The sequence below is a fragment of the Thermobia domestica genome, chromosome 15, assembly GCF_964235325.1.
Source record: "Thermobia domestica chromosome 15, izTheDome1.hap1.1, whole genome shotgun sequence".
Lineage (NCBI taxonomy): Eukaryota > Metazoa > Arthropoda > Insecta > Zygentoma > Lepismatidae > Thermobia > Thermobia domestica.
Genome location: NC_137468.1, coordinates 189,022,211 through 189,049,304, shown reverse-complemented (window position 1 = coordinate 189,049,304; position 27,094 = coordinate 189,022,211). Strand labels below are relative to the sequence as shown.

Genomic DNA, 27,094 nt, shown 5'->3' with positions numbered 1-27,094 from the left:
ATTGGTTTGGCCTGTGCGAAGTTACTCACTCAGGATTTCGTCTTTTATGTGTGAATTACAATAACAAGCTTGTGTTATTTCTAAAGAAAAGATGGAATGCCATTTGAAGTCACAATAAATCCCTGGTCCCTTCCTAATGTTTCCGTGTTGAACCCTAAAAGTCACGGCTCTCTTTGTTGATTTAGTAGATAGCGAACGTACCTATGATCTTTGATGCATGAGGTTCTGTGGTTTAATTCCCGGGAAGTGAGCATCGAACGCAATACAGTGGATCAGAACCAACTTTAAACTCTAGTTCTCATTCTGTAAAGCATCGCATTTCACAAACAAAGTAAATACATATCAATCAATCAACCAACCGAAAAGTCTCCTCTTAGATTCAGAAAGCTTTTCGGTAAGGAGCGCTGAAGATTCTATATTTCTCTTTATTAAAGGTAAAAGTAATTCAGGTTATAATCCGAAATTCCTAAATCCATTTCATACCCTTTTTCTAGGACACAATAACACATTTTTAGTACAAAGAGTGAGCCGTCTTAACCTCCTTATTACAGTTGTTCGTCCAACGAATGAATCATATTCTCGCTACTTTGGGGCTTATGGTGACCGCCCCAAGGAACTAGGGAGAGAAGTATTCACAATTCAAATATGTCTATATTAAGTACTATTAAGTACCACACATTTTTATTAGACTCTGCTATGCTTGACACAAATTGATCGGTCGGGAAAAATACCATATTAGTATTTCCCAATGATAAATGCTGAAAGTTCAAAAAACCCTTTGGAGGGGGCGGTCGCCCCCTCCGCCCTCCCCGTGGATCCGCCAGTGATTGGTGGGTGGCTGAAACTTTGCACAGTTGCCAACTCCATGTATTAAAATTACTACACACTCCTCATTCTTTTAAACAGACGAAACTCCAGGAATATCGGCCTTGTAACTTTAGTTTCTGATCTTCCCTCGTACTAAACTCGTTTCAGTAATTCCTGGAGATTAACCTTTCTTAACGCGGCGCCTGTGACTTGCTTTTCTGGCGCCTTCCAAAACAAAACCTAACTACTAACATTATTCATTTTACAGGGCTAGTATATTTTTGGTTTTGAATACCTAAGTTAAATATTTTCCCAGTCATTCGTTAGGTCAAGTAATTTTATCAGTATTTTTATATCCTTTCAAACAGCTAAATAAGCAACAGCTGTTCTGTCCAGGAAAGCAGAAATCATCTCCAAACGTAACTAAATCATATTAATTTCTCTGTATTGGATTCAAATGCAATCTCTCTCTCAAGTATAAAATATGGTGCTTAAAAAATGTTTACGGACTGAACTCTTACAAATTTATTTCCTAACTTAACAAGACTAAATTTTTGGGAAAAGTAAAGCTACAATCCATTTTGAAAACTAAGTGTACTTTCTAGTCAAACCTATGTTCCAAATGGAGGCTAAATTAAACGTTCAAAATTGTGGCTTTCAGCGTCATACACTTCTGAGTACAAGTCACGACTGCTTCCGTGGTCGCTCTAAAATATTCAATAGGATTTCCGCGTACGCGTTTTGAATCTCATCTCAAAGTGTGTACAGGTTACGTAGTGCACGACAGTAGACCTCATCTTTTACTGTGCCCATAAGATAAAATCGAGCGTCAGAGTCTGGAGAACGTGCAGGAAACTCGATTTATCTCCTGCGTCCTGTCCACTGATCTGGTATGTCTTGATCCAGGTATGCTCGTATCCCTGTGGTAGTGTGGCAAGGCGCCTTCTTATTGGTAGTGAAACCTGTAATACCGTGTGTTGCACGAATGGCGGAGAAAGTGGAATCAGTAAGTATTGTTAAGTACTTTTCTCTAGTTACAATGTCGTCAAAACGGAAAGGCCCAATGGGTGCCCTAGGACACAAACCACACCAGTCAAATTCGCATCTTTTCAACAGTAATATGGAATTACAGAGTGTCTATCGGTCACGAAAGTCACGAAATCAGAAAACGGTCATGAAAGTCACGAAATTTAGCTTTTGGGTCACGATTTTTTTTAACTGTACAAATGTAAGTACAGATTCAAAAATTTTGTTCTATAAAATGTCGAATTTTACTACCAAAAATGTCTATCGTCGGCTTTAGACGTTACCAAATCGCAAGCAAAGTACATTTCTATCGCATGGAGGAAAATTCGCCCTAATTTGCACTCAAATTCGTTCTTGAAAATATTGGGAAATTTTATGATTTGGTAAAGAAAAGGTCACGAAAAAGTCACGAAATTTCATTTTGGAATTTTAGTAGACACCCTGAATTATCTTCGGTCCAGTACACACAATTATATCTATTTACAGTTCCATAAGTTTGAACTGTGCTTCATCCGACCAAACAGTGCTACCCATAAAACCCGGTATACGTATAATCATCTCCTGAACCCATTCATAAAATTGTATCCTCTGATCTGGGTCATCGTCACTTGGCTGTTGCACCAGCCTTGAATGTACATGCGGAGCTTACCTTTCATAAGTGTGCGTTACACACAACTAGTACTTACACCGCTCGCACGTGACTCTCGCCTTAAAGATTTTTGTGATGAACGCTGAAACAGTTCAAACACCGCAACTGGAAACTCAGGACCTGTAGCCGTGCGAGCGATAGGCCTTTCTGCACATCACACTCTGTTCCACGAACCTCGAATTTATCTTGTAGACGTAATTGTTACCCTTAAAGGTGGATCAGTCCCATACTGACGCCTCCACTGTCTCTGAACCGCAGGAACATTCTCAAACTTCTAGTACAACTTAATAACCTGCTTCGCTCTTCAAAGCTCAAACAACCGTTCGCCATGTTAATGTTACTCTCTTACCACTAACTGGGTAGCGCTGCTAGACCGACGATTGTGCTGCCATTTGTTGAGAAAACTTTACATTACTTTTCCCCTGAAATTTAACTTTGTAAGTTGGAATATAATAGTACAGTGCAATTAGGTTTGTACCCGGGCATTCAAAAAAACAATCCGAAACCTTTTCTAAAATGATCTTGATACTCTATTCAGTAACTCAGAGAAACTCCAAAAAAATCCCGCGTCGGGTTTAGTCACTATGTCCGCCATATCGGATAGCCTATTTCCAACGCCAAAAGTTTTCTTGGAAATCATAGCATTCACTTTAACTGACTATAATACGGGACGTAAACACAGCAGAGATATGAACCACACCTCTTTGAAAAGATATTTAATTATTTGTTCTCATTGTGTGAAAATTTAGGAAATTTACATTTTTCCCGAAAGGGAGAAAAGGGAAATTCTACAAATTTTCTCAGAACAGAAGTAAAAAATTTCGTATTTTTTAAAATGCTTATTTCAATATTCTAGGGAGAAGAAACATAAAATATATGCAAATTGTTGGCTAAACCTTTCTCAGTAAAACGTTAAAAAATACACAATATTAACACCTTCTAAAGCTTGGATTTTAAACTTAGATTCACGTAATGCGTTAAATTCCCTCTTGCCCAAATATTGTAAAATTTTCACATGTGTATCCACAAGTTTTGAGTGAATTTATCAAAGGATAGGCATTTCAAAAGGCTTCAATATCTGTTACAAACCCCGATGTTGATTGTTTTGGGAAGGGAAACAGAGAAAATTACAAAAATTCGAGGGATTTTTGAAAAAAAATGCTCTATCCTTAGCAAGGCAGATTAGTCGGAGGAATTTGACGAGTATACAAAATTATTTTTTAAAAAAATCATGTTTAGTAACGTACAAGAATTCGTAATTTTTATGAAAAGGCCTAAAACTAATTGTTTATTATGTAAAGATTTCAAACTTAGATAGTTTTCATTTGAAAGTAATTTACTTTTACTTGAATCTATTAAAGACGAGGATATTTGGCATCTTGGAATATCTCTTCTTCGATATCCTTTTTGAGAACTAGCAAATCTCCATCACTTCCACTTCATCTTCTATGTTTCTGTTGGTACGTCCATGCCATACGCAGTACATACACATGACTGAGCATTTTAACATACTTCTCCGGCAGTCAGAACTTCCTTCACAGTCATTGGTGAAGGAACAAGAGATAAGATGCAGTAGGTCTTCAGGAGCAACGGACTTCGAAGTTGGTATGGGACGTAGATAACTATTGACTATCTTCAGACACACTAGCGTAAAATTTCCATGTTAACACACTTGATGAAAGACTCGGAGTGAATGCTCACGAGCGCTCCTGTTGTAGGAGGAACTACAGCTAAGTTTAACTGCAAATGTATAGGCTGTTTGGCAGTTGTCTTCTCATTTAGTTGGTGACATAAAATGTCCAAGTTTTGCCTTTTTGATAAATTGACGAAACTGAATCGCATCCTGTGAAGCCTTATACAATTAGAAGAAGGTCCTTCATATTACCTATATCATCTTGATAGTTGCAACATGGTGATTCTTGTCTGGGCAAGTCTTCGTTCCTGGCATCATAATTTTCAAAGATGTGTCTGGTGGAGCAAGGGCAACGAAAAGAACTAATAAATATTTGTCTTCACCAATCAAAATAACTCTAAGGCCTTTCTTGGTCTCTGTAATAGCCGTGGTTGAAATAGCATATCAACATCTGCTTTGGCTTAGAGTACCTTGCGTCCTGATTTCTGGAAATGCTTACTCAAAAGATGGCTGAATCCCATTTTGTTGCTGTGATTTAGGAGAAAATAAGTCTTTCTTACACTAACAGTAATATTATCTTCTAATTCTATGTCTACGTGGCAAGTCTTTCCTGCACGTCGCAGATGCTTCTCATCTTTTGTCCTTATAACTTCACTACTTCTGTCAAAATTGACGAGAGTTTTTCCGTAATGCGTAACAACGTATGCAGTAGTATATGGCTAACATATTTCTTTGAACATGGCTGGACGCTGCCACGATGCAAGAGATGCCCACCATCAACTACGTAGGATACACACTGTTTTGATGCACTACTTGTTGTTTTCCTGGTTGAAGTTCAAGACAAAACTGATATTGTCGATGATTTCGCACCTTTCCTCATTAGACCTTCTTCATCAAATAAGGAAGGAGGATAGGTAGATACTTCATATTCGAAGATCTCAGACAACTGTTCTTCAGAGCTAACTGTGCATATCATGCAGTGCAGAAGTTAGAATGGGTTTACACAGATTGATTCGTTACGCAGTCAATGATCTTGTTAATCAGTCCAGAGACTTCAAACTTGACTTGCGTTTCAGATGAATTTCACTGAATTGCTTTCCCCCAATCTTCTTCATCACAACAAATCTAACTTCTAATGCTTTATAGCAATTTACATTTTCATCTGCTAGCAAATCAGTAGATATTGGTGTAAGTTGGGATGATCTCTCGAATGGTTTATGTTCTCGGATCCAGTTGATGAAACAGAAACGTCTTCGACGCCACTTTGTTCGTAGGAGGCGGAGATAGCATCAGTGGATTTCTCCACAGCTTTCACTATTCTTGAATATGCAGGCATGGAATGAACCCATGTAGTAATAGTTGAAGCAAAATTCCTCGTCCCCAGGTGAGGCTACCACTACTTTTAATAGCTCTCATCAAAGCCTGTTCAATTGCCAGGTCACTCCAAGTTCCGCACCAAAACTTCTCACTTTGTCTAACTATGAAGTAGCTTTTGTTTTACAAACTTCGGAAATTCTGATTTTAGTAAAATAGATTCTAGTTTTACAAAATCATTAGCTGAATTGATGATAATGATGATAAAGTGTTCTGCCTGAATGCACGTCTTTGACCCGAAGATCCTAGGTCAAAGTAAACTCATGGTGGTTTGCCATTGTCTTCCATTGGATGATTATGACTAAATGGATGAATAAGTATGCGCTATTTAAAAAATTTATCAATATTACAACCACTACAAAAAGTCTCAACCTGGGAATTGGATTGACTTTGCGACTAATATATATATATATATATATTAAAATTTCCCTCAAATTATCGGAGATTTCCCGTTCTTTTTTTCTCCAAAGAAGCCAATATTTAGGTTTGTAGAGGTTATTGAAGCCTCTGCAAATAGCTACCCACTGACAACTTCACTCAAAACTTACGAATGCAGAGGTGAAAATCTTACAATATGGATCAAGAGGGAATTTAATGCATTAAGATATTAATATTATGTATTTATAATATTTTACTTAGAAGGGTGTGGCCAATGATTTTGTACATATTTTATGTTTCTTCTCACTACAATGTTGTAATAAAAATCCTAAAACTCAATTTTTCAGTTTTGTTCTGAGAAATTTTGTAAATTTTCGCTTTTTTTTTTCTTTTTTTTTTTCTTTCGGGAAAAAGTAAATTTCTTCAATTTTCATACAATAAGAACAACTAGTTAAATATTTTTCCAATGACATATAATTTATATCTCTGCTGCTTTTTACAACCTGTATTATAGTCAGTTAAAGTGTATGCTATGGTTTTCACTAAAACTTTTGGCGTTGGAAATAGGCTACCCAATATGACGGACATAGTGACTAAATCCGACGCGGAATTTTTTGGGACTTTCCCTGAGTTACTGAATAGAGTATCATCGTATTAATCAGGTATAACTTTTTACTTTTACTTATTAAGTGAAGTTACATTCCGTTACTTGAAGCATACAACAATCAAACTTTGCTATACCTAAACTTAGTGTTTTAATTAGTAGTTGGAATTTGTAGTAACAAAGTATGAATTTTGCAAAATTTAATATAAAATAAAACTTTCTGGGGTCACATCAAAGTTTTTTTTTTCCCCTCCTCAAAATTTCATGTCCTCTTTTCTGACCCTTATAGGAGCTTTGGTGTTTCCTGAATCTTGCAACTATATTTTGTAATTCTGTACCACATGACACATTTAGCTCGATATCCTTTTCCACTTGGAATACGAATGAATGAAATCCATACACTGTCTTTTTTACGGCCTGCCATAAACAATTCTACACAAAAATTTTTCGTAAGTTCAACGAAAAACGATGCATGCGTGAGACGAGGTGCAAACAAAATGAGACACAACTGTATAGCACAGGGTATGAAAGTGCGAGTTTCATGCAGATGGGAAATCCTGTTTTGAACTAGGATAGAGAAAGTCCCGATTTCGTCTCATCTTGACACAGATTCGTAATTCTCAGAAAACTCGTTATCCACCGGAAGAAAATAACCAGTTTGGTTCTCACTTGCTTTGTGTTCAGCTCCTGTAGATTTCGTGTTATTCTAGCAAGTTTCTCTACTTTGCACAATTTAGAAGTTTGCACTTAAATGGCATAATTAAGCAGGAGCGTAACAAGGTTCCGCATGCCTCCTCCCCAGAACCTTTAACATACAGGTCATATAATTATCTTTTTTTTATTTATTTATTTATAATTACCTCCGCCCCTAGACCTCCAGAAAGGAGTTGTGCGGCCCCCAAGCCAAGTAATGCCTTGCTGGTCAATTATTGGGCAACTATTTCATTGTTGTCGCGTGATAGTCTTCATCGAAAAACACAGACATCGCAGGGCTCATAGCGAGTCACTTTTTTTTTTTTTTAACTTACTTTTTTAAGTTACTTTTTTGGGAGGTAAAGTGACTCTTTCGTGTGATTTATGTTTTGCATTGGCAGTTTTCTAAGAAAAATATAAAAATAAATGGAAAATGGCAAAAACTTGTTACTCATTACTCTTCTGAAAGCTTCAGTACTTGCTGCCACATGTGAAACAGTCAGCTTTATTCTCACTTCAGCTTTTATTCTTTCTAAAGCACAGTGGACGGTTGGTGAATGCTTAAGCTCTGGGATTGAGAACCCTTCTGTATCTATTCTTTCTTCTATCATAAATCCTTTTAGTTCTCCCTCGTAATAGTTAACGCTCCGCTCAACGTTGTGTGTGTGTGTGTGTGTGTGTGTGTGTTTGTGCGGTTCATCATGTTCGTCTTGTGTTATGGTTCTTGTATATTCTTCTTAATAGTAGGTGATGAATTTGAATATTTCATGGCTTTGAGAACTCTCAATGCTAAGTTAAATATAATATCTTGGATGAAGAAATTCGGAAATAGGCCAGAACTGGTTCCACTTACTCAGAAGCTTCTTACATCTGCTAAATCTGCTTACCGTAACTACAAAGCATACTTAAAAAACCTAAGAAAGGAGGAAGCTCAAAAAGAAGAAGTAAAGAAGAAAAGATGAAACAAAACAACAAAGAGAGAGGTGATAGAGAAATTGACAAAGGAAAAAAAGGGCATGATGAGATTTTGGTCACTATTTCGTGTGCTTTTGGTTACTTTTCAACTATTTACAAGAGACCAGACCACTATGAGCCCTGACATCGCTTTTCAAACAGAGATGTGTGGGAGGAGAATAATAACATATCCATCCCCATTCTACAAATTCCATTACCACGGTTTAATATATATATTTCATTTCTTCAAAAAAAATTTCTGAGACTCAAATTTGTATTTACATTTTCCGTTTATTTATGTCAGAACGGCGGGCTCCCTGAGTTCCAGGTCCCGGTTGCCTCAGTCTAGTTACTCCCCCCTCCCCTGTAATTAACATTCAGTTCCAGTTCCTAGTGGTTTTTCTCCAGTTTGCGACACTGATTTCACAAGAGAAAAAATGCGATTTAATTTTTTTTAAATCGATTTAAATGAAAAAATTAACATTTTTTTTTTAAATCATGATTTTTTCCCCACCCTGTTTTGCGGTCATGATGTGAAATCATGGGATGGTGTGCACGATCATGGAAGCACTGCTGAAGGTAGTTATAATTTTCGAGTTTGTGAATGCAGTAGCAGGAAGGATGTTTTTCAAGGAAGTTCCGAAAGAAAATATTACGAGACCATAACCTACCTTGGTCCAGGCCCCAGACCAAGTCGAAGCGTTTTGTTCGAAATTCGAACCAGGGGAGTCTTAGAGGGCCGTTTACCTGGACATGTAAAAGTAGTAGCAAATGACCGATATTAGTGTCGAATTCATAGTTTTCGCGGTCGCTGGGATCAATGGTGAAACTCCAATCGCATTAACTTCCAGATTCAGTCCATTCGGCTGCGGGCTGGAGGTCACCGGGTGAGGGGTGGGGGATAACGAGACATGAAAAAATAATCCAAAATGACCGATAATAGTGCCAAATCCATATTTTCGCGGTCGCTGAGATGATGGTGATACTCCCACAGGTGTTGACTTCCAAATACAGCCCCCATCGGGTGAGGGCCAGTTTTTTAATTTCGAACCAGGAGATCTCAGGAAGCGTTTACCGGAATATATAAAAGTAGTAGAAAATGACCGATATTTTTTCCTTTCGTTGTTCAGTTTGTTTACATAGATATTTTATCTGATCCGTGCGAAGAATGAGTATTTCGTCTAATGTAAAATATAATAATTATTTTAACATATTGGTTTGTGAGTCATAGCATTCTACATGTCATACGTTTAGCAGCGTAGCTGAAGAAGTTAGGGAAGAAGAGGCGAGTGAAGCCTTGAAACAATTTGTGTTATAGTTCATTATTAAGGATATGAGGTAAAATGTTTTTATCTTTTTAAATAAATGCTTGTTTCGTTTATCTATTTCAGAATTTTGTTGTTAAACCTCATCAATAAAATATTCTGACTGTAGCTGTGAGTACAAAATTTTAAAGATTTTTTTTTTTTTTTAACAAAACTATATTTAAAATAATTCTGTTTGTCTTCCTTGCACAAAAACCTCTTCACATATAAGCCAGCCTATGAACCGTGTTGCTAAACTCGTGTTTTCTGTAGTGACATCTGAAAAATCCTTCATCCTGTTCTGTAATTGTCAAAATCAAATTTTTAATATGCTTGTTTTAGCGTATGAAAATTACTAAACGTTTTTCTAATTAAAATTGTTTGCATTTTTAGTGTAAACGTTATCCCATTTGTGGTGTAGCAAATTCTTGTCTAGATGTAATGACCTTAGGGTCATTCTGCGTACAGATTTCTGTAATTCCTGAATTCTTTTTAGACTTCCAAGCTTTTGACTCCTTCAGGAGTCTTGATCACGAAGGTTAAAAACAGGAAGAAAAAGAATAGAAACATCAAGGAATAAAAATGGAACGAACTTATCAAGGAAAGAGCTGTGTTATTTGGAAACACGTTGTCAAGTACGCCAGTAATCTCCAGATGAAGATGATGCAAACTAAAATATGGCGGAGTCAATTTGTACGCCTTTCTTGTTCCTTGTTGGAAGGTTGCCAACTCATGTTATTATTTGTATTGTCATTGCCAATGTTGTGAAAATTTCGTAATTATCGCCTCCAGTTCTTCACTCAACCATCCTTTGTCTAAATTTAATTTCCGTTTCCGTTTCTGACCGTAGTTTTGCATAATCTTAAGGTGTTTGCTTAAAAGGGGAAAAAAAAAGTTGAAAATTTCCTGTACTTATTGTTCCAAATTAAAGTTAATATGTCTACTTCGAACAATTACTCAATTGTTCAACTGAAAAATAAAAATAATAAAGCAACAGAAAATAAATACGGTACGTTAAATGTAACTAATAAGTTCATGATCTCAAATAAGTTTTCTTAGGTTATTTACGAGATCTTTCTTGCATCTTAAGATACGAATGTAAAACAGCCTCACCAATGCAGTGCCTAGAGCAATTTTAATCAAATTTGGTAAACATATTACTTATTGTCTGGAAAAGTGTACTGTCGGGGTTAGATCCCCCTCCCCTAGCACACCTAAGGAGAGGAGGAGGGGGTAGCTATATAAAAATGATCAGAAACGGTCAGTATTACTGCCCAATCCGTAACTTTTGGGCTCGCTGAGATGAACAAGGACATTTCCGATGCTGTTTAAATTCAAATGCAGCCACTTTAACACTCCTGGGGGAGGGGATGGTGACATGTAAAAGTAATTCAAAATGACCGATATTATTGTCGAATCCATAGTTTTCAGGATCATTGAGATGAATAGCGACACTTCCGATGCCATTTAAATCCAAGTTCTGCCCCCATTAGTACCCCGGGGAGGGAGAATGGTGACATAAAAACAATAATATAAAAAACTAGCTATGTTAATATCAATTCCATAAATTTCGGGCTCTCTAAGTTAAGTGGCGTCACTCCCTATACCACTTAAATCTACATTTAATTCCCATTAGCACCCCTAGGATGGTGGGAAGGGGTTGATAATTAAAAAATAATCGAAAACAACGAATATTCGCGTCAAATCTATAGTTCTTGATGGTGCTGAGATTAATAACACTAGCCTGCAAAATCAAGGTCACTAAAGAGTGTTTAAAATATAATTGCTGATCTTTATGTATTTTGGTACGCTAATTCCAAACATAACAGTCATATTTCTGTATCACTCAAGGTTTCTGTGTAAAAAAGAGTCATAGCTGCAAGGAAAAACAGCTTTTATATTCTTACTTTATGAACATACTTTATGAAAATTCTACAGTTTACCTTTCAGTTTTGAAATAGAACTCGATCAACTATGTTTACAGGTCCTCATGTTGCCTTTTTGCGTGAAAACTCTGTCTGATTGTAGAAGGACTCACTGTAACATCCAACAGTAATCTGCTAACATGTTGATGTTCCGTCTTCTCTGGTACCTTCGCTCCATATCCTTGATACTTTGATGGAATTGCTCCTTTTGCTCGTCACTTACTGCACCTAGATTTTCCGAAAAGTAATCTCTAACTGTGATTTAAGAAAGTGCAGTTTTAAATTCATTGAGCATCTCAAATCTTTGAATTTTAATAACATGTTTTCTAGAATGAACTTGAAGTTAAGATCCTTAAAGTTACCAAGAAATTAGTGAAAGACTTGTTTAAATGCATTCCAAGCTTCTTGCTCATGTACGGTCATTGTATCATCAAACTCCTTATCTATTAGTTTTCTGATGTCTGGACCAATAAATACGCTCTCTTTTAATTTAGCTTCTGGAAGTCATGGAAACTTTTCAGTCAAATATCGAAAACATTCTCACTCTTTTAATAGATCTTTCACGAACTGTTTCATGACACCAAGTTTAATATGAAGTCGCGGAAGCAGAATTCTACTAGGAGCAGCTAAGCTTTCCTGTATTATATTTTTACCTGTCTGTAGGGATGCTCGAGGTGGCCAAACTTTCTGTGTCCAGTGATCAGCTCTATCCATGCTATCCCATTCGCAGAGAAACCATGGATCTTTGGTGTAACCTGCCTTTTATCCTAGAATCATGGAAATAGCTTTTAAATCACTGCATATTGTCCAACCACGTTAATTGTACTAACTTTTGTGAGAATTACCGACAGATTTTCGTAACTTTCTTTTAGGAACACAGAGTGAACAACTGGAATTGTGACGTGTCTACTGCCATTATGAAGTAACATTGCTTGAATGCTTCTTTTCGAGGAGTCGATGAAGAGTCTCCAGTTCTTAACCTCATATGATATATTCAACTTTTCCATCAATACAGCGACATTGCAACAATGTAATAGGATTTCTTCACAAAAGTAAGGAATAAAATATCTCTTTCTAAATCAAGGAAAGGAAATACCTGGTGTCAAAATATTTTTTTTCAGTCGAGAATCCAGTAGCTCTGCGCATTCCTTTGTAAGACCCAAATCACTAATTAAATCCTCAAGTTCTGCCTGCGAAAATAGCTCAGGTCCATTGTTTTCTGCAATAGCTACAAATTCGTCTGTATCCTGATCATCTTCCTCATAACTTAAGTTGGTATCCTCTAATGTTTCTGCACGGGATGGAACAGGTATTTCTGAGCAATCCAAAGCAGAGTGTCCTGCTGGAGGTAGATTGGATAAACATTTTTATTTTTTTTATTTTTATTTATTTATTATTATTATTATTTTTTCGTTGAACTCTTGCATGTTGCACGAAAAAAAAAATAACAGTCATCAGTATGATTTCGGGATTCTCTTCAGATCATAGGCACACCAAAACGAAAGGTTGTTTTGTGCACTTCCACTTTTACACTTAGATAGCACACTTTGTGGGGAGCCCAGATTTATCTTGCTCATCTAGTTTTACACCAAAATAAGCGAAATACACTTTTGTGGCAAAGTTTGTTATGTTCTGCTGATATTTCTTCACTATATATTCTCCACAAATGTAACGAATCTGATGAATTCCGACAGCACTTGAAGTAATTTAGATCACTTTACAAACACAATGGAGAGTTTATAGTCCACGCCAAATAGCGTTTGCATTCAAAGCTAAGTCAATTACCCCGTAGCATTGGTACACTTTAAACAAACTGACAATCCTATAATAAGAAATGGCGTAATTTGCCATTAGAATTTCACAAATTTAAATTTAACACAGTGGTGCCTGAATTTTGTTTAACAAAACTAAATTTAATTCGTAGGAAATATATTATATTCGTTTCCTATACATATACCTTATAGATTTGAAACTATATTATCACTAGTCTTCCTTCAATTTAGCAAGAACGTATTTAATGTACACTCTATATAGCGTCCAGAGCAAGAGTCAAAGCGTATAGCAAGCTGTAGGTTTGTGAAAAAACCTTACGTGATAGAGCTTTTTCGATTATTCCATTGAAATCAACATTCCGAAATCTATAAGTATCACTTACTAGTTTCTAAACACTTTCCCTCGCATGCTAGTGTAATTACACCACCGATAGCGTTAAAGTCGAAGTCCATATCCGATCGGCATAGGGGGTGAGAAAGGGCGAAAAGTAAAATGACTGAGATCAGTGCCGAATCCATAGTTTGAGTTCATAAAGCTATTAGATTACAATCGCAATGACGTTTAATTCGAAGTTCAAGCATGAACGGGCATGTCAACTGGGTTGGAAATTTACAAGGCAACGCCAGAAGTGTTGGTCGCACATTGATATATATTTAGATATATGTGTATGAATGTATATTGCAGCGTAAATCTGGAACGTCTGGAGCAATGTTAACCAAACGTGGCAGATATAACTTTCAATTTTAAAGAATACTCTGAGAGTAAGACACCTCAAGGGGTGAGAATTGGATGGAGTTACATTTAAAAATAATGCAAAACACGTGATATATTAGCATGCAAACCATAGTTTCCGGGGTCGCTGAAATGAATAGTAACGCTACCAATGCAATTTAAATCCAAGTTCATCTCCGTTGGTTTGGTAGATGGTGGGGAGGAAGTGAGGAGTTACTGAGATTTATGTTGAATGTATTCGGGATCGGGAAAACATCTGACCCGTTTGAAATGACTTTTGGTAGGTAGATAGTATCGACTTCAAGCTGAGTTTTCGAATCATATCAGTTTGATTAAAGGCGTATTCTTGGGATTATGGTGTTCCAATGTTGACGCAGATTCTCTTCTGTATTTTTATCATTACACTCTCATTGAAGTAAATATTCTATGAGGAAAGGGGATTCAGTTATTCCCCATAAACCTATTGTCCCCGTACAAAGGTGCTGCGGTGACTCAGTGGTAGAGGGTTCCGCTCTGGTGCATGGGTCCCAGGTTCGATCCCAGCTCGCGCCAAGTAACCTTTGTGGTGGACAAACACCATGTGTGTAGGTTTTCTCGGGATTGTCCCATTTCCTCCCACTTTATTCATTTCACCATTGCATTCATTTCTCATCATCACCGCCTCCTTTACCCTAGCCGGCATAATCGTGGGACGTAAAACTGAAAGATTTCATTTTTTTATGTACAAAGAACGAGCATTTCAGCTAGTCTTGCAATAAAAGAGTGGATGTTATATAATCGGTCCCAATTTTCACATCCGGAATCAGTCAGCGTTTTTTAGTCCCGACTTCCAAATGCGTAAGTATAGGAGATCTTACAAAACAACTGTGTCCGCCTGTCTATCAACAGATATCAGATCAAATACAATAAGAGATAGTGACAAACTTTTTTTTCACTCTATTAATCGTCTACTCAAACCGGAAGTGGTAGAAAAGGAGCATTTCCAAATTCAACATTCATCCCCCAGAGAACAAAAACGGTAATACAAAGTAATAAACTGTTCCTTGGAATCGATTCAACGTCCCACAAGTAGATTCCATTTCTACCGTAAAACTAGAAGGGACAGAAATTTATTACCACTTTCGATTCCAATATTGATCTCCATAGAGTAAAATCGATTAGAGTAGTAGCGATTGTTTTATTTTTATTTATTTATTTATTTATTTATGTAATAGATTCAGTCTTCTAGGAATAAGTTTCGTCTCGACCATTATTTCTGTATTCATACCGAAAGTGGTGGAAACGCTGGTCCAACGCTGATCGGCATTGTGAGAAACGGTAATAAATGGCGAGAAGCAATGTTTGATTAGAGTTTAGTACCGCAAGAGTATGTTCTATCTCCGAGTTCATTCCTCTGTTGGAACTGCAGTGGTAGAAGTAAACTACCACGTCCGGTTATAATATTTATCTCCATAGGCAAAAATGGTAGGAAATAACTAATAATGGCTTTTCTGTAATGGATTCAGCGTCCCGAAAATAAATTTTGTCTTCACTATTATCTCTCCACTCAGACCAAAAGTGGTGGATATCTAATTTCAGCACTAATCTAATGGCTAAGTTCAAGGAAAGTAGAAATTAAATTAATCTTTATTCATGTATAGCTTATAATTCAACCCGTAACTTTATGTATAACAATTGTTAATTCCCATAAAATTATGAAATTCCCAGAAATTCATTTAACAACCTCAAAATAATGTATGAATTTCTTGATATTCCATCCCCTTATTTGTTTGTTGTTTTCCAGTGGCCGTTTATCAGGATCTTGGGCATCCAGGAGCCCGCGTCCGCAGTGTTCTCATTTTTTAATTTAATAGCACATTTTATAATGCTACAAGAGTTTAGAAGGAAAACTTCCAACTCATCTCCAACGTATTATCTATGGCATGTTTACTCTATGGTAAGTACCACAAGTACTATTTAGTTCTTCTTTAAATACTGTGTATATTGTAAAAGTTCTGAAAATTTTATCTGAGTACTAAAAGTTAAATGTTGTTATAGCTTTAAATTTCGTTGATTTTATGCGATTTCTGCTTTTTTACTTATAGTGGCCACAATTTATGAGGGCCATTCGGAAAGTAAACTACGATGGTTAGAAAAGAAACACCAAAGTAAATAAGAAGAATTTATTGTATACATCTGAAAACTACTTCTTTGCTCTATTTTTCACTATAGTTTTGATAAACATTCAAGCACTTATCATATCTGAGCAGTAACTTAGAAATTCCATCAGCATAAAAATCTCCCGCTTGTGCCTTGAGCCACAGTACTTCCTGTAACCTAACCTTTGTGCTATTACGTCATATAACACAGTCCTGGATATTTGTGGAAATTCATCGGAAAGTTCCGAGATTGTGAAACATCGATTTTCACAAACTTTTCCATCAATTTTCTGAACGAGTTCATTAGTGGCCACTGATGGCCTGCCACTCCTCTCTTCGTTATAAATGTAAATGTTTGTTCGTCCACTTTTAAATGAACAACTCCATTCACGAACAACTTCACTCATCACACACAATCCATACACGGCACAAAGTTCCCGATGAATAGCTGCTGCCGAATATTGCTTTGCGGTAAGAAAACATATAACAGCTCGCACCTCGCACTTGGTGGGGTTTTCTATTGCAGCACACATTTTAAGACGCTTAGTGATCAGGGAAGAACATAGACTGAAAGTATTTGAGAACAGAATCCTGAGACGAATATTCGGACCCAAGAGGAACGGGAATGGCGGAAACTTCATAACGAGGAACTACACAATTTATACGGTTTACCCAACATTGTTAGGGTCGTCAAGTCTAGGAGGCTTAGGTGGGCAGGTCATGTAGCTAGAATGGAAGAATGTAGAAACGCTTTGAAAGTCTTGACTGGAAGACCCATCGGAAAACGACCATTAGGAAGACCTAGGCGCAGATGGGAGGACAATATTAAGATGAATCTCGCAGAGATAGGAATACAAAGTAGAAACTGGATGCAGTTAGCTAAGGATAGAAGTCAGTGGAGAGCTTTTGTGAACGCGGCATTGAACCTCCGGGTTCTGTAGGCCATAGAGTTAGTTAGTTAGTTAGTGATCAGACAACCTTTGCTCTCCCACGGGTGGATGCATACTAATCTACCGCGCGCACGTCTTTGCAAAGATGGTAGCGCTTCCCCCAATACTTCACGCACAGTGACCAATCGAAAGTTACTTTCCAAACGCGCCTGATATTTACCTAAGAATTGGGTAACGTTGACTTGAACCTTGTTTTGAAGTTCATTTCTTGCAAAACTATATTGTTTCCCATAAAATAAAAATCCTTAATTGAAGTGGTGTTACACAGTTTTAGAAGAATTCTTAAGTTCGCAACAATCAAGAGAGTGTGTGAATTGCAGGATTGCGAATTGTTTCGTTCAAAAGATGTTTATTTCTTGTAGTACAGTTATAAAGTACGTGTCTGACTAAGACAAAAAGTTACTAATCGTAGGGAAATTGAATTTTCCTTGTTACCATTATACTACCGAGTATTGAAACGAAGAAAAAGTTACACCAGTTATCAAGTAGTATTGAATTCATGCTGCGCACTTTTTTTTAAATGGATTTTTATAAGTCAGATTATTTAAAATACTTTTATTTCGTTTAGTAATCTCTTTCCGCTAGTCTCCTTGCCGTCTAATTACAATTAAATTAGAAACTGTTGGTTATTTCAAATATAAGGTTGCTGTGAAATTTCCAACACCTCGATCACTAAATTCATTGAAGTTTATATATGAAATTTCTATTTCAATTTGAGAAGCTTACCAAGTGTTCAAATTCTGAATTATTGCTGCTAATAATTTCGACAACTAATATCCTGTTCTCTTCATCCAAACATGTGGAAGAATATACCTTTTGTTTGTTTGTTTGTTTGTTAAATATAGACTTGAACATTTGTGTAAGCACAACCAGAAAATTGCTAGTACAAGAATTTCACATACATATAGTAATCAAAATAATGGAACACGTCTAGTTATTAACACGTGAAGTGGTAACACTGGAGATGCATTTGTAGTGTCTAGTTGTTACTAGTGGTGTGTCAGGTGATCGTGTACAGTACATCAGGCGGGGTAGAACGGAGCTGTAAGTTAGAGGGAGTAGATGTTGGTTGTGCAAAATGAGAGCATGTATTGCTGTCCGTGGGGATCACACGCCCTTCTAAGGACCATTGCACTCCTTTCGTAATGTCAGGCGGGGGTCATGAATCGCAGTGCTTTCAGTAGAAGTTTTTGCCCCTGTATAAAAGTGCCAGTTTTGTTCTTCTGATTACTTGTGTCTTGTATCATGCTGTAGCACTACTTTCCGTGTAAGGTTCAAGTTTCTCATCCATAACTTTAGCACACCAGTGTAGTATGGAGTCAAAAATACCGTGTTTACTCTCGTAATAGTCGCATGTTTGTACTAATTTTTAAATGCAAAAATCCAGCTGAGACTATTACACGAGGAAAGCTGCCATTCAGTTTTTCTCTACCATCAAAACAATTTCGAATTTTGAAAAATACAGCATTGTGTCAACATAAAAAAATGAAGTATAGCCTACACACGGTAAAATATTAAAACTTGTAAACATTAAACTCGTAACTTACTGATTTGTGGGAGAATTTTCCAAAACCAAAGTTTCCGCTCTGTAAGTCGCACTCGAACACGTAATTGCCAGACCACGCTCTCTTCTACTGTAACTACCATGATAATGAACGTTAATGAACTGAAAGTGAAAGTCGCGTAGCAACGAAGGTGGTTTGTGTCGCTTTGGCGCCAGAGGCTGTTTGTCAGCCAGGAAGTGATTTTTGGAATCACAACCAGATATTCAAAACCCTCGAGGCAATACAATGGAATATCAGAGCAGACGAGGTGATTGTAAACAGGTGTCATATTGGGATAAGTTATACTTCGAGGGGGCGCGCAGAATGGAGGGTGGAAGTAGGTTGCCTGATCTCTGTTGACAGATGGGTCACGATGTTACGTGTCAGTAAGGCCCGCTATACATTATAGGATAGATCCTAGGAAATCTCTTACGATTTGTCCTAGAGTCAAAATCTCAACGTGTATGGCATCAGATCGCATGTCATTTCCTGTGTTCTGAACGATCCTATGAGATTTCTCTTGTTTAGAGCACGCTCTATTTCGGAAAGAAAATTCGTAAGATTTCGATTTAAGCGACATCAGGTAAGAGAAAGTGAAAACAAAACAAGTGAAAACACAACTGATGATGAATCATCTAATCGTACAGGTTAACTTTAGGTGTACCACTCGAAATAATTTTTGAAGAATTATAATTTATCACTGTTTCCTAAATGATTTACGTTGACCGACATGAAAATCATTTACATAGCATAAATAAAATCCCTCAAGAAAACCATCAAAAGCAATTGATGATAACCTACAATTCTTTTACGATTTGGGTACAAATACGGGATCCGGATATATAGCATAAAAACTATAGTGCAGAAAACGCAAACCAAATTGTGCTAGGTGGCCTCTGAAAAGTTCCGAATGCTATCTAACATCCAGGGCAGGGCTATGCGGGGGCCCGACCGAAGGAAGCAGGCGCGTCAGTTAATGTAGTGAAAACGAGTGGGTTTCGGCAATGATACGAGTTTGAATAGGAATTGTCATGGTATCGTGGTGGTAGCGCTCCACTTCCAAACCTAAACTATAGCTTCTGTAAACTATACAGAAATAAATCGGCGGTGGAAAATAGTATCACCGGTCATCTTTCATATGCATTCGCTTAGGTAAATGTTTCGCAGAAGGGGTCCAAAAGTAGGCAAAACATACAAAATTTACAGGAGAAATGGAAGATGCAAGTACTTAGACCTAACCAAATCTAACCTAATGAAATTAACTAACTTTAACTAACCTAATATTAATAGAAGTAAGCGAAATTCTATCACTTTTTGAAAATTAGCTGGAGCCATATACTAATATAATCTGATATAACATAACCGTAACTAACCTGAACTAGCTTAAACTAAACTAATGTAAATAGCAACAACCGAAATTGTAACATTTCTTAGAAAAATTAGCTGGACCCTTTCTGCTAAATATTGTCTCTCACCTATTTTATCCGTCGTTAAAACAATTATAATAATTTTACACTAGTAACCCTACAATTGTAAACATAAAATACAGCTGTATTACTTTGTATTTAATTCTGTTGTTTGCAGAAATTTGATCCTTACAAATATACCTTTTCATGCAAAGTATTAAATTTTATTTGTAAATCTGCTAACAAGTGGTACACCAAAAGTATACCAGCACCCTTCTGACATTTATGTTCTTTTTTAGAGGTATCCAATTTAACAATATAACGCCTGTTATTAATATCAGTGGGATGTGCAGTATGGTTAGCATAGTAATTCTTCAATTTTATACTTTTATTAAGCAGAACTATTTCACAATGTTGATAAACGTCATTCGGTCTGACAGGAAAACTCTTCACGTGTATGGCACAATAAGGGTAGGATTTCCTACAAGATATGTCATAACATTTTTCCGAAGATAAATCCTAAGATATTTCCTAGGATTGATCTCGTGGTGTATAGCTCGCCTAAAACGCGGAAAGTTCTTTTGCTCGAACTCGCAAAAGATAAGCAGTTTCGAAGAAAGTCTCGTTCACTAAGACAAAAGTTCCGTAGACTGCGACTATTGTGGGAGGGCGACTATTACGCGAGTAAACACGGTACCCCTGCTTTTTAAAAATAAAAGCAAACAGAAGAAAGTAGTGTGAAATGTTTTACTTCAAACATTTAGTAATCACTTGCTATTTAATTGTCTCTATACATAAAATCCTATCTTCATTAGTCTCATAGAAATACTACAGTATTTTTTTAACATCTGATTATGCAAAATGGTTTCTATATATATATATATATATATATATATATATATATACTATAGTAGGAATTTCAAAGACACTGTGGAAGATAGGAGGTTTTGTCAAAAATGTTTTGCATTTGTTTATGGAGACGTACGAGGGGAAATCAAAAAGTAAAGGGACTTGCACTTTCTCGCATTAGGATTTGGTAACACTGCTAGTATCCAGCGTTGAATTAGTATCTTCGTCTGTAACACTTCTATGCAATGTGTCACTTTTATTCCCGCGTTAATCGTTGGAGTGTAGAAGTCCGTTAAACATGGCAGCTCCATTGTCGATCTGCACCAAGAAGGAAATGCGGGCAATGATTCACTTTTTGTTTGCGGAAGGTGTTAAATCTGTGTAAATTATTCGTCGAATGCAAGTGTAGTATGGTGACAGCTGTTCATCCCGAAGCAAGATCTATGAATGGATAGAGCATTTCCATTAGAAGTGCGAAGAACTTCTTTATGTGACAAGGAAAGATCGCGCAGGCCATCATCACGAACCGGAAAGTAAGGCTGCGAGCATGGTTTGGAAACACCCATCATCACCAGACATTAAGAATTATAAACGTCAACTATCAGCTAGTCATTGATGCGTTACAAAATTGGTTACAGGTGCAACCGCAAACTTTTTTTTTCCCGACGGAATCAAAAAAGTTGTGAAACGTTAAGAAAAGTGCATTGAAGTGCAGGGAGATTATGTAGAAAAATAATGTATGTTCTAGTTTTCTATCATTAGAATAAATGTACTTTTTATCAAATACGTTTTGACATCCCCTCGTATTTAATAATAAGTGATTGCAAAATATTGGGTATAAATGTCCGGCAAATTATTTAAAAATAATTGTTATACTTCAAACGTTAATATGCAATAGTGTGAAGTATTCTCCTTATATGAAGCATTAAGAAATTGTTATTATTTCAGGTATGTATGAATGCGTGGGTGTGGTCTGCTGTTTTTCATACGAGAGATTTTCCGTTCACGGAAAAAATGGATTACATATGTGCCTTTTCCATGGTGTTATTCTCATTGTGTGCTATGTTAATTAGGTACGTTCAATCTGCGTATAGAAGTCATATGTACGGTATGTATTTATAGTATTACATAAGTTTTAAATAGTACTGAAATTCTAACTGTGCTGTATGGTTGCCAACATGGTCGATTACTTTGAGGAAAGAACCCAAACTGAAAGTATTTGAAACGAAGATCCTAAGGTGAGTATTTGGACCCAAGAGGGACGGGAATGGTGGAAACTTCATAACGAAGAACTGCATAATTTATATTGTTTATCTAACGTTGTTAAGGTCATTAAATCTAGGAGATTTACATAGGCAGGTCATGTAGCCAAAATGGAAGAAAATAGGAACGCTTTGAATGTTTGTACTGGATTTCCAATGGGTAAACGTCCATTAGGAAGATCTAGGCGCAGATGGGAGGACAATATTAAGATGAATCTCGCAGAAATAGGAATACAAATTAGAGACTGTTCAGTTGGTTAAGGATTGAAGTCAGTGGAGAGCTTTTCTGATCGTTGTTCATTCTATGTACGATATAAGAAAGCCAAAAGTTCGTTAACTCAGGAAGGGAACTTTGATCCTATTTTTGCCAAACGAGAACTGCTATTTATATTAATGAAAGGAAGGAACAACCGATTTAAACTTATTTTTACACACCAAATCCTCTGTAGGTGCGAATTCAGTCATACACACACACAAAGAGTGAAAGAAAAGGGGGTCCGCGGTGATTAAGTGGTAGAGCGTTTACCTCTGGTGCATGGAGTCCCTTCCACAGCTCGCGCCAAGTGAACTTCGTGTTGGATCAACAGCGTGTGCATGGGTTTTCTCGGAGTTCTTCCGTTTCCTCCCATTTTCTTCATTCCACCATTTCATTCATTTCTCACCACCACCGTCTCCTTTAGCCTAGCCGGCATAATCGTGGGACGTAAAACTTAAAGATTTCATTTTATTTCACAAAGAGTGAAGAAGTGAATGACTGGATCGAGATCCGAACCGGGATCTCCGGCATACTGTACCGATGCGTTAACCAACTACTATGCCACCCATTCCGCTTCCCAGAACAGCATACGTTCTCCCACTCCTGAAGTTAGTACTCTCTACTCAGGCTACATGTCTTGTACCACAGCCTAGCTGCTGTACTTGGACAATTCAGTGTCCATATATTGAGAACACCTTTAGACGGTTTTAATTCCATGTATATTAGTGAAAGGAGATATGAGAACTGTCATTGCTTACTCCAGAGTTTCTTTCCAGGTGCGGCTGCTGTTATAGATTGCATAGTTGTGCAATCTCCTTATATTTCAGCCTCAAAAATGATTTCCAGCTATTAAAATCGTATTTGTTGTAAAAATTAGCTAAAATGCCCGTTCTTCGCACGGGAAGAATAGGTTTATGGAAAATATGTAAACCTCTTCTTCTACCCCCACACGGATTTCAATGAAAGCGCAATAATAAAAGCCCGTAAGGTAATCTATTTAAGGCGTAAAATATAAGCAACATAATATAAACCCAGCTCGAGGTAGCTTCTAATTATATTCCAAGATTCATTTCAAACCGTTCAACTATTTCCCTGTAATGTGATCACAAACAACAGGTCACGTCACTTTCAATATGAAGAAACCAATTGTAGAAAAGCCCTTCCTTCCCTTAGAACGGAAACTTTCAAAAACACTGGAATAATTTGTTCCCATATTTGTAATGAGTTTATATACGAGTTTTATCTTTGTAACTGTACGGGCTCGGGCTCGTGAGATATTTTTTTTTTCGCACAAATTTTGACTCTATACTCCCCTTTAGGGTGTGTTCTTTAATCAGAGTAATATGGTAGACGCTTATCTCGAGATAGGCAAACTTCATTTCAAGCTGTTCAACCATTTCGTTGTGATTCGATCACGAAGAACAGACAGCATTGCTTTCAATATGAAGATAGAAATAATGTAAATGCTCCGCTTAAAACAAGAATTTTTAGAAACACTGGAATACGAGTCCGTTTATTTTTAGTGTGGACTTTATATATACCGAGTTTCATCTTTGTAACTTGACGAGCTCGTGAGCTACTCAGTTTTTTTCTATAAACTATAACCTACATGTTCTTAGCTTATTCAGTGCAATTTAAATAAGCTTGAAAAATGGAACGGCTAAACTGGAACTGCACCAAATTACTATTCTTATTTATTATCCATAATTAAGTGCATCTATAATTTCATCAAAAGCACGTTACTTAACTCCGTCTTAGCCTTATCAACCGAATCCAATCAGCTTATACATCAAATGTTTTTTTAAATATTTATTACTCAATAGTTTCCATTCCGCTATGATTACTGCAGCTAATCCGCTATACTAATTTTTTATATAATCCAAATAACATGATAGAATAATATAGTCCAGTACCAAACAGATAGCATCCAAATTATTCCATGGGTACTAATCCATCTTAATCTGCTTCCGATTTTACACTTGCATGCAACACAATACCATAAGATAGGCATGTGCCATTATTATATAACATTACAAGTCCGTGACCATCCAGCCTCATTCTATACCTCCCAACATTACCCCCACCCACCCCTTCAGGATATGAATTTTAATCAAAGTAATGTGATAAAATCCCAATTTGAACTAGTCGATAACTATATCCAGAAATTGGAGCTCCTCCGTGGCTAAGCGGTTAGCGTACGCGCCTTTGGCGCGCAAGACTCGGGTTCGATTTCCGGCTAGAGCTCATGTTTTTCGGATTCCACGTTAATCAGTAGGTCCACGTCTCATATAGCCTCGCTGCTGAAAAGGGACGTTAAACTCAAAATCAACTCAACTCATATCCAAAAATTCATTTCAAACGGTTCAGCTGTTTTCCCGCGATGCGATCACTTTCTTTTTTCATATTGTGTATTAGATAAAGCTTTACTCTTCAGCACTAATCAATATTGATGCACTTCTTAAGAATTAGTGATAAAAAATAAAATAAAAAGATTGAAAGAAGGAGGGTAATTTATTTTTATAGTTTGCTTGAGCACTGGAACTTAATCCAGTACCTGAGCATACAGCAGGGAGTTTGTTAATATGGGAAAGTACATTTATACCTACACCGCTCATATCTTTTTGCGTTGGGGGCCGCGGTGGCTCAGTGGTAGAGCGTTCATCTGTGCTGCATGGGGCCCTTATTCGATCCCAGCTCGCGCCAAGGAGTTTTGTGGTGAACAAACACTGTGTGCGTGGGTTTCCTCCAAGTTCTCCCGTTTGCTCTCACTTTCTTCATTCCACCATTTCATTCATTTCTCACCATCACCGTCTCCTTTAGCCTAGCTGGCATCCGTGGGACGTAAAACTTAAAAGATTTGATTTATTTATTTATTTACTAATTTATTTTCGCATTGCTGCACTTGATAACCATCAGTCTACTTCTATAATAGGAAATACGTAAGTTCTTAGCACAAATAAACAAATGCGAGCGTAGTAATGGGGAATATAATCAAAATTAAAGTAATTTTTACAAGCGCGAGGGAGGGGGGGAAGAGCTCTCTAACATCTTCCGAATTCGTTTATATACGAGTATATATCATCGGCGTTCAGGCAGAAGTCACTAACTCCACAAACATACGAATGGAGTTAGGTACTTCTTCCACTAATAACTATACACAAGATGAAATTCACGACGTTTTAACATTGTCAGGCTAGATGTAGCAGGTGAAATTGTGATGCTAAGCGTGATTATCCTTATCATAACAATGCCCTCTGCTACATCTAGCCTGATAATACATATCAGAACGTCGTATATTTCACCTTATATATAATCCTCGTACTATAAGATCTGTCTAGGTCCATCCGTATGTTTTTTGAATAGTGACTTCTGCCTGATGAGGCTAGATGTAGCAGATGGCATTGTTATGCTAAGAATAACCACGCTTAGCATTACAATTTCACCTGCTACACCTAGCCTGACAATGTTTTGAACGTCGTGTATTTCACCTTGTGTATCGTTATCATAATAGAAGAAAAAACTAACTTCATTGGAGTTAGTGACTTCTGCCTGAACGCCGACGATATATATATTTATGATTATAGTTTCTCAAGTTAAACAGAAGATTCTTGGTTCAACCTCGAGCTTTAGTCTGTTTGTTTCTGATGGAACACCAGCAGCTCTGAAAATTTGGAAATTTAGATGTTCCGAACAATGGAAAGGACATGAAAGAAGATCTAGTTTCTGAAGTGTTATGAATGTTCATTCATTTGATTTGTTAGATCGGGGTTAGCGTCCCTTTCAGCACCGTATCTATGTGTATACTGGCGATAAACGTTGAAAACCGGTAAAACGCTGGGAATTTCGAAGAATGAGATTTTATGAACATTTAAAATGAAAATTCTTTGAGGTGTGTTCGGAAAGTAAATACTACTTTGAAAAGCAAGTACTAAAACAGGTTTGTTCAGGCCAAATTTATTTTTACATGAAAGAGCACGCCTTAAACTATTTTTCGACTTAGTTTTCACCAGTCTTCAAACACTCGTCATAGCGGATTAGCAATTTGTCCAAACCTTCGGCAAAGAAATATCTCGCCAGTGGAAACAGCCATTACCTAAACGGTCGAACGATCTCATGCAAAGCAGTTCTCGAAACTTGAGAGGAAATTCATCTGAAATCATTAACAGTGTGTATCTTATATTCTTACGAGTTTTTTCATCCACTTTCCTCACCAACTTTATCAGTCACAGCAGAAGGCCTCCCATTACGTGGTGCGTCGTGGACATTTCTCCCCCTTCATTGAACTGCCTCACCCACTTTCGCATCATTCCATCACTCACTGCACGTTCTTTGTAAGTCCCTACAATTTGATGGTGAATTTCTTTCGGCATAACGTTCCTTGCATTCAAAAACCGGATAACAGAACAAATCTCACAGTTGGCAGATTTAGCAATTGTTTTAAACATTGTAAACCATCACAGGACACTCGCGAGAACTCAATCGAACTGGCGTCAGTGGAGAGGCAATGAACCAGTGAAACCAGCGCGCGTGCGCGGAGCGCCGACAAACGAAACAGTATTTACTTTCCAGATACGCCTCGTAATATGATTTCAGATGTGGTTGAATGCTTACTTTTCTTAATTGCCAACTTCTAACTTAGAAAATTATCTTTTTTCCACTAATGATGTGTAGGAAACTTATCTTCTGTAGTTGTGCTGCGCATTATCTTTACCTTTCGCTTGTACAGTGGAATATCATATTAGTGAATCATCCACAAAATGCAGCTAGATCAATGGTAAATTCGTTTTTGATCTAGGGCCACAGTGACTCAGTGGTAGAGCGTTCACCTTTGTTGCAT

At 37.1% G+C, this 27,094-nt stretch overlaps 1 protein-coding gene across 2 annotated transcripts in view; it reads left to right on the top strand.

Moving 5' to 3' along the window:
- The window catches only part of PGAP3 (Per1-like protein PGAP3), a 77,199-nt gene that overhangs the window by 30,322 nt on the left and 19,783 nt on the right, over positions 1–27,094 (top strand). For both annotated transcript variants that reach the window (XM_081740543.1, XM_081740542.1), the window contains exons 4-5: positions 15,636–15,788; positions 21,688–21,812. In XM_081740543.1, coding sequence (XP_081596669.1) covers positions 15,636–15,788; positions 21,688–21,812 — 278 coding nt within the window. The remainder of the gene's footprint in view (positions 1–15,635; positions 15,789–21,687; positions 21,813–27,094) is intronic.